The sequence below is a fragment of the Necator americanus genome, chromosome I, assembly GCF_031761385.1.
Source record: "Necator americanus strain Aroian chromosome I, whole genome shotgun sequence".
NCBI lineage: Eukaryota > Metazoa > Nematoda > Chromadorea > Rhabditida > Ancylostomatidae > Necator > Necator americanus.
The window spans coordinates 29,232,515-29,241,296 of NC_087371.1; the positions used below are offsets into that span (position 1 = coordinate 29,232,515).

Sequence of the window (8,782 nt, forward strand, 5' to 3'; positions counted from 1 at the left end):
TTCAAAATGCAGGCAGAAAGAGATTCTGAAAGCAGCACAAAGAAGAACAAGTCTAAAGAAGTGCCGCAGGGATCTTCGCTAATATAATATTCCGCTAGCAGATTTGCTGAGCAATTTCTTTTTCGTTCATCAACTCCTGTGTCAAACCCGACCATCCCCACTGGTGAAGCTCCACCACGGATTCTTCCTCCGGAGGTACGAGTCGCTATCAGGAGCATGAAACTTGACACAGTCCCCGGACCTGATTTTATATCAGCAGACGTTCTTAAGGCTGGTGACCATCCAATTAATGTAATTTTAGCAGCGCACATGACGTCCTACCTTCAGAAAGAAAGGGTCCCAGAGCTGCTTGGACCACATCTAGACGTGTCGATAGCCATAAAAAATTGCTTTCACTTGTTGTAATCTTCGTCTACTATGAGAAAGCCTTCGACAGCGTAGAAACGAATGCAGTGCTGTCAGCACTGGTCTATCAAGGTGTGGACACATATGTGAGGACATTAGCCAATTGCTACGATAGATGTACCAAGAAGATACAGCTTTTCCACTACCCTCTACCCAAACCCTTTGGAAAGGGGATACGACAAATCGATACTATATCACCAAAGTTTTTCATGGCTGCATTGCAATGGATAATGAAAACACTTTTTTTGGGAAGCAAGGGGCATACGTCTTGATGGAAGATTTCTCTCAAACCTTCGTTTTGCGGACGACATCGTTCCCTTACCAATAAAGCAGAAACGATGCTCAACGAATTGAACGAAGAAGGGAAGAGAATAGGACTCCGAATAAACTGGAAGAAGACACAGTTCATGAAGAATGCCTACAGCGAGGACGGAGGAGTACAACTTTGAAGGCTCCCAAATTGTGGAAACTTCGTCATACCTATAACTCGGACGTTCTATAAACTTGGAGAACGACTTGAAGAAAGAACTGAATAGAAGAATGAGAGCAGCATTCGCACCCCTTTGTTACGCAGCGGAGACTTGGGCAGACACTACTGCCATGTTTAGGAAGCTAGTTACTACCCACAGAGCTCTTGAGAGATGTCTTCTGAAGTTTAACCGGCGCACACAACACCTAGCCGGTCTTCGCAGCTCCGACTCAAGAAGAGTATCTCGACTTGTGTCTCGTCGAGAGGGAGTGACGTGTTCGCTTAACGGATGGGATAGGTACAAGGTACATAACAACTGATAACCGGCGTAGAGTTGATCGGAGGTGGTCTTTAGAAGATGATAATGGGAGCGGTAGAGAATGCATGATCAGGGTGGTCGCAGTGACAGATCGTTTCGTGATCCCTTTTCTTATTTTCAGAAGCCCTAGAGTTAACAAATGGTTCGATTGATGAGAACGTGCTTTGTGTCCAACATCACCGAGCACATTTTGAGCAACATAAAATCTGTTGATGATTTGTTTATGCTTCTCAAGACAGGACTTATCCAAACAAACATTTTCATTCTAAACCTTTACATTAAAGGAAGATTTTGGTGATCAATACCGAACTGTGATTAGTTGGAAAAACCTTACTGTGGTCTCGAATAAAAGCAGGAAAATTCGAACAGCAATTCCGTTGCAAACCGGGGATTTCGACACATTGTGGATGCAACACAATTGCGGATTTGCGAAACTGATGACGTTGTAATAATCCCATGACCCATGACACATGTTTATGACAACAGCACCATAACACAGTGCAAATAACAAAAGTGAATGAGGGAACAATCAAATGGTACTTTCCGAAGTAGAGTTTCTGCCCACTCTTTTCATTGAATCCTATTTGTTGGCACTCAATTTATTCACTTAATAAACATTCCACTGAACCACCGCTTTGGTCTGTTCAATTAGGGTGATAAAATACCCTAAGTCTCATGTCACCCACTATCACAGAGTTTTATTTCAGAAATGTGGATTAGATTATTTAAATTCATTTTCAATTTTTTTTCATTGTTGAATCAACACAATTCCGAATTTGCAAAACGAATGACGTTATAATAATCCCACCCATGACACATATTTATGACAAGAACACAAAGCAATACAACGTGAATAGCGAAAATGAATTATTGAAAATATAAATTGAGATACTTTTTGAATATAGAGCGAGGATTGTGGATTTGACAGCCACGAAATTGCACGCACTTACAGATCCAAAGATGTTTGTTCCATTACTTACTGGCAATATATGAAGCACTCCTTCTGCCTCGATCGTCGATAATTATTTCTAATCAATTCTTCGATTTCTCTCTTGACTTTCCTTGATAGACCAATACTTAGAGAAATTGCATGCAAACTATTTCTTTATGTTTTCCGAACCAATGAATGAATGAACGAATCAATCACCTTCAGAATTTCGGATTCGCGTTACCTTTACATGCTCATATTTCGTTCAATTTGCCATGCTTCATAAAGTATCAACGAAAGCAGTTTTTTAGAGCTTTTAGATAAGAAATGTCCAGTTACTGTCTAGATGAGAACGAGTTGAGTTGTTTCGATATGTTTTTCTGCTCAAAAACAATGTTGAGCACTTTGGTTTTTTCTGCATTAACCTACGCTACGCTACAGAAACGTGGGCGTTTCAGGAGGGAACGCTCAATTAAAAGGGTGATGCTAGGAGTATCTCGCTTTGCGCAAACAAAACAAGAGAGAGACCTTATAAAATTAGGTTGGCTGGACACGTGATCCGTTTCAACAACAATGTTTAGGAGCAGAGTTGTGGGCAAATGAATACCGATATCGAGCATAGGGAATTCCGCCGAAGCGATGGTCAGACCTCATCTCGAAGTCCTCAAAAGAAAGATATGAGGATTTTCGAGTACCTCCGAGAAGAGATTGCCACTGAGCCGCCTTTATGAGGGAATTGGAAGTATCACTGGTTCAAACACAAGCAGATCACATTACGAGCACAGGTGATATCATGCCATATAATAGCGGGCTTATTTTGTCACTATGTGCGTTTATGTATGTGTGTAAAGAAATTCCAGAACGAAGTGAGGCGGATTCGACCTGATAGGTATGCCGTGCTTAAGGGCGATAAAAAAAACTAAGACGGGCCAGACAGACGGTGGTCGTATGACTTCGGATTCCTGTGCCAGTGCCAGAACGCTGTAAAACTGGGTAGAACGGGTCCTACGGTGTCGGACTGAGGAGAGGCACGTCCCACGGTTTTGGATGTGTGTTGGAGCAGAAGACCTTAGAATGAAGGATCCCACGGGGAGACAAAGAGATACATCAAACTGTTATCTGCTGTTAGCTGTTGCCTCTGAAGCAACGCAATTTTCAATCGCAGCAGACGACTACGAGCATGTCATTGCAGCGCAGCTAATGTTGAACCATTGTTGTAGTTTTCCTCTTAAAGCGTCGGCGCGAGAAGCCGTAGCAGCAGATTCACCCCTTCGATGCCACAGAACTACGAAGGTCTAGTCAGTTCCCAGTTCGAGTTGGACGATTGGTTTGCCGCAAAAGCACAATAGAATGCTGCATGAAATACTATTATATACTAATAGTACTATTATCAAATCGCTTTGATTTCATTGTAGAAGGCGTCCTTACTGTTGTCCTCAACGGTTTATGTAGATGCGTGAGCACTTGCGATCCACTGTTTACATCCTCTGCGATCTCGCAGTCGTACGAAGCCCATCTAGACGGCGTTGAGCCAAACTCTTCCACCATGCCGTTGCAATCGTTCCTCTCAACTACTGCGTAGCCACTCACTTTCTTCTCATCAGCATCACAGCAGTACATGGCGTAATTTTCGATGCTATTGATGGGTGTATCTCGCATGCGTGTTTTCTGCAGTGGAGCAAACGCCACAGAGAGATATTGCAGAACCCTGGACAGGGCGGTTTGTTGGAGTTCACTCGACAGTGTTCGGCAGTTTAGCGTAACCAAACGAATGGTTGTTGCCAATGATTCCATGTTCGCTCCAGGAAGTTGATCTTTCAGTTTGTGGGGTTTGGCGATGTGCTGGACGACAACATTTTTTGCAATGTATGCAGTGCAGGTTATATAGCTCGTACGTTCCAAAGTCGTAGTCCAGCTCGGAAGTGAGTCTTGGTCTTGGTTCCCTGCGGCTCGTGCTGCTCCACGCTGGCGTACTAGCTCAAGAGTTTCAAGAGACAGGCTTCTCTTGGTGGTTTTAAAACTCTCAGCCTTCTTCGTGCAGTCGTGAAGGTTCGGTCGGTTCAACGAGCCGGTCACATTCCTCGTCGATGTTGTTCATTGCGCAATCTTCCCAAAAGCCGGCTAGCGTAGCGAAGAGATCCCAGTTAATGATAGTTCTGGGATTTCGCTCTTTGAACTTAACGGCATTCTCTTCTCTCCTTGTGAAGGAAAATCTTCTTTGTAGGAGGCGATGGTCCGATCCCGCATAGAACTTTGGAACAACAGCGACGTCCGTCAGACAGAAGCTTTCATTGACGATGATGTGGTCTATTTCATTACCGTACCCTCCCACGTCCAGCGTAGAGAGGAGGGCTTCTAGAACTATGAGTTCCCACGGATTATCTTAGTCGTTATGATGAACTCGGAGACCCTCTCCCCTGTTCATTCCATTGTAAGCTGTGGTCCCGTGTGAAGCTCCTTAGGCATTCTTCTTGAGCCAACTTTGGCGTTGAAATCGTCAATTATGTGATCCAATCATCTTGTAGAAGGCAGAACTTCTCCAGGTACATATAGAAAGCTTCGACATCTTCTTCTTCGTAGCTTGATGTTGGAGCCTAAGCGACGAAGATAATCAAAGTTGGTGTTGGACCACATCTTCTCATCCGCAGACGTCCGATTCGGGTCGTAAGTAGTTCGAAAGAGTCGATGTTCTTTGCCATGCTCCTGTTGACGAGGTCGCCAACTCTTCCAAAATCTCTACTGTCGCATGCTCCTAAGAACAGTTCTTCTCCAGTTTCATATACAGCGTTGAGAGGGTGACGTCGTCTCGTCTCGGGCACTCCGATGACGTTGGAATTAATCTTCTTGGCTTGCATCATCAAATCTTCGACGGCCGCTTTCGATGCAAGCATACGTGCGTTATAGGTACAGATCGTCATCGTAGTCCTTTTCCGTTTCGGTAACCGCCAGGAAGGACGGTAATGACTCCTGCAACCCGTCCTTCCTGGCGCTACCGTAATAGGCTTTCCTCCAGAATCAGGAGACTCTTTTGTATTTCTGTGAAATGCGTAAAATTCTAAACCCCATGGGCTGGTTGCAAGCCTCTAGTCCCTTGAGTTTCTGGGAGAAATTGCGTTCTCCCGGAGTGGACATGCGGAGCTTATTTGTTGGAGACGACTCAAAACCGCCTCCCTTGCACCTCCCAGTCACTTGATTGCAGGCTTTTAAGCGCACCGACGTGCGGGAAGCAAGGATGTCATGAATCAGTCCTGGCTTAGCAGAAACGGGGAGTCCATCCCCTAAATCGACCCGCGTCTCTGTGTAAGCAACAGACAACAAGGTCGCTTTTGGTCCCCGATTAGCCCCCTGTCCGCCTAGCCTTTAGCCTCGCGACTAACCATGTGTGTGTGATCCCTCTAGTGAGGGAGATCCGTGGAACAAAATTAGGAATTGAAAAATAGTATAAACTTAACTTATAAATAAGAGCAGAGATTTGTTCATGGATAATTACTTCCAATAAATGTGGCAAGGGAATTATCTTGCGCAGATCATTGCGATAAAGAATAAAGCGTCGGTTGATAATCACTCAGCTTGAGATGTCGTGGATGCGGCAGAGAGGGAGGACTAGTCAATGGATCAATTCAGTATTTTTATCCTTCCAAACACCTACGGCACCGATTTATCCACACTGAAGGGAAGAAGAGCCCGGTTAGATCTAGGGCAGTTTTGAAGCATCAATAAATCGTGCGGTTAGAACCTCTTACTTAACCTCTTACCGACTTCGCTACTTGTGCACAATTTTATATTTTATTTATTCGTCACCACTTCATAACACACATCTTTCCTCCTGTTCGGAAAATATTAGGCGCTTCACAGATTCTTTCTATGTAAAAACACTATTAGAAACAAGGAACGGGGACAAGTTAGTGATTTTTTCTCAACTTGACCCATTACTTCAGAGAAAATTGATGCTCCACTGAAGTTTCTGTCGGAACAATAAACGATATTTCATTCACTGGATGAGACTATTAAAGAGAACGCGTTGGGGGCGTAGCCACCTCCACTCCCGTTTCCTCCACTCCTGTGGCTATCATTTGTCAACGACGTCGTAGATGCCAAAGCTATGATTATGCCGTCCTTGTTTAATGTCTACTGAGAGTTTACGATGTTTTCTACCTTTTATATCGTCATAGAAGGTCACTTAAAAACATTTAGTGTTACAGTTGGATCAAAACGACATGAAGCTTGGTGCAGTTGTGTAAGTGTCTGCGGTCTAAACAGTGCAATGGTGCTGGCTAGTTGAATCGATGTGGGACCTTCGCGAATTGCAGCGATGAGTGGTTGCAGCAAGGGTCCCTCCCAACTGCTAGCCACTACGCTCTGTCGCTCCGCTTCAAGCGCAGCCGCTTACGCAACTGCACCGAGTTTAATGCCTTTTTTGAAAGTTTAAAAGTTGAAGACGAGTAATTGAAACGTTTCTAAGATATTCCAACCATCGGGCCACAAAATTCTGACGCAATGTGCAAGTTCTATACGTGTCATCATCAACATATTCCTCTTGTAAGAAAGGAGACCCTTGTCGGTTCAAAAATGCAACCCGAATGTCAGAATGCTGCCACGTTTTTGGCGATCGATGCTCTGGTTTTCTGTGGAACGCCGCTGTTTGTCGAGCACACCATTTTCGAGAACCTACGACCCAAGGTGCATTCGTACTGACGGTTTTAATTCTTTTTTAAGAGTAAGTTTTTTCACAGTGGATTCGAATGGATGAGTTGCATTATTTGAACTCTAGTTTCACTTCAATTGTAGAGGGATAGGTTGACGAAGAACGCCGATGATACATTGAGGACTACAGGAATGCTCCCAAAAAAGACAAAATCTCGGGATATCCAAGATGGGAACACGGTCCATATAATGGCAATAAATGGAATGACGAAACAATATTCCTTTACACAAGATGTGAGTCCATAGAAAAATCCCTTATTACCATTCTATTTCTTTCCGAATGGAATGCTTTTTTCGTAAATGGAAATGTCTTTCAGGAATGGTTCAAGCTAAAGCATGCATGACTATGCAAAAATAGGACGTTCCACTGTTGCTTCTATGCGGAACTTCTCACTTCTTATGGCGATAGACACTGCTGCGAGAATATGAGGCAACTCATCATAAGTTCCTCAAAACTGCAGGTCCAGATATTCTACATGAACGGTGCTTTCACGTTTCCGATACACCTCCGAAATTTGCTATTGTGCGTATTTATCAGTAACGTCTATGAAATCATTAGTGTTCTCCATTTATGAAGTCAACTTCACTTTTTTTATTCATCACTGATCATAAAAATAAGGCTTTATGAAAAATAAGAGTTGCTGAGGAAATTCGACAGTATGGTAGATCTATAGATGGCATGTTTGATGTGTTTGTGTGATGAAGTAAGATAAATAATTTGTCCAGTAAGTGCTGTTTGAACGATGTTGCGTCCTTAGACGAGTTCTACATATAGCGGCACTGGTTTTTATTAGAGTAGCTACGAAATTTCTAGTTGGAGTATCTACTAGCCTGACGTTTCGACTTTTCGCCTTCTTCAGAGATTGGTTGAATAGAGATTGGTTGGAACAATCTCATGTTTATTCCGTCACGTGTGATACTAATCTGGATCAGTGTTTCGATAACCGTACACTGTGGTGACGAAAAAGTCGAAACGTCAGACTAATAAATTTTCCGTCCAAAAACTTCTTAGGCACTCATAGAAGACATAAACAGAGCTATTCAGATTTTAAGAAACGAATTCGTTCGAGCAATCATAAAAGCAGACGGAAAGTTCGACTTTCAAATAACCTCTGCATGGTAAGGTGCCCGAATGCTTAAGCTGTACACGAGGTTCTCAAATAATTTTGTTTGGTAACATTTCGGCAAGATCGCTTCTTCAGAGCTTGAAATGGGCAATTCAATTCACAATTTTACATTTTACGGATTCATACTTTTGAACATTGGAGTATTTTTATGTTCCGATTTCATGTGCGAACACCCACATATAGATGTTGAACGCTAGTCGTGCTTCAACAGCCTTGAGGGGGGAAGAAAAGTAGAAGAAATATAGCAATGATGAAATATAATAAAATATAATCTAAAGTAGAAGTAGTAGAAATATCTGGATTTCCGATCATAATTTAATTACAACGAATCGATAAACTACTTCGAGAAAGAAAAAATTTGGGGATCCACCGGTAGATCAACAAGATTTTCGGTGTGGAAAAGGAGGTTGGAGAATGATACGTAAGATTTGTGCGATCAAGTACACAGAGGTTAACTTTCTAAGGTGAGTGAAAACTTTGATTGTTGATATATCTAGAGCATTGTTATCTATTTGCTGAATTTTGGCAATGATGCAGTCATCACCAAAAAATTGAAACCCTTAAGACCCTTACGAAAGAGAATTACCAACGCCCTATGTTTAACGTTTCAACCGGATTTGAAATGCTAGTGTACCGAAATAAGTAATTTGGAGGATTCGGCAGGCCAGTAAAATGCACGATCAATAACATATTTTTGGAAGAACTCGGTTAAACAGCACTCAAAAAGTTCATTTAATCATTTATACAAGTGAAATCGTATAAGTAAAAATACAAGTAAAAAATTACTTGAGTTATTTCGAATTTCGAAAAATTGACACTGATTTCGCACT

General features: G+C 42.5%; 4 protein-coding genes across 4 annotated transcripts; 2 read left to right on the forward strand and 2 right to left on the reverse strand.

Moving 5' to 3' along the window:
- Positions 1-216: 216 nt before the first annotated feature.
- Positions 217-2,852, forward strand: RB195_007201 (uncharacterized protein; the record flags this gene model as incomplete). The annotated part of the gene is made up of 4 exons (XM_064180713.1): positions 217-274; positions 328-457; positions 1,014-1,179; positions 2,703-2,852. 4 exons carry the CDS (start codon positions 217-219, stop codon positions 2,850-2,852), a joined length of 504 nt encoding a protein of 167 aa, XP_064037563.1.
- Positions 2,853-3,489: 637 nt separating this feature from the next.
- RB195_007202 (uncharacterized protein) lies at positions 3,490-3,915 on the reverse strand (the record flags this gene model as incomplete). The annotated part of the gene is made up of 1 exon (XM_064180714.1): positions 3,490-3,915. One exon carries the CDS (start codon positions 3,913-3,915, stop codon positions 3,490-3,492), a length of 426 nt encoding a protein of 141 aa, XP_064037564.1.
- An 800-nt stretch (positions 3,916-4,715) lies between these two features.
- Positions 4,716-5,012, reverse strand: RB195_007203 (uncharacterized protein; the record flags this gene model as incomplete). The annotated part of the gene is made up of 1 exon (XM_013445532.2): positions 4,716-5,012. One exon carries the CDS (start codon positions 5,010-5,012, stop codon positions 4,716-4,718), a length of 297 nt encoding a protein of 98 aa, XP_013300986.2.
- Positions 5,013-6,265: 1,253 nt separating this feature from the next.
- On the forward strand, positions 6,266-7,169 carry RB195_007204 (uncharacterized protein; the record flags this gene model as incomplete). Its single annotated transcript, XM_064180715.1, has 4 exons — positions 6,266-6,296; positions 6,584-6,801; positions 6,910-7,059; positions 7,143-7,169. 4 exons carry the CDS (start codon positions 6,266-6,268, stop codon positions 7,167-7,169), a joined length of 426 nt encoding a protein of 141 aa, XP_064037565.1.
- Positions 7,170-8,782: the final 1,613 nt, after the last annotated feature.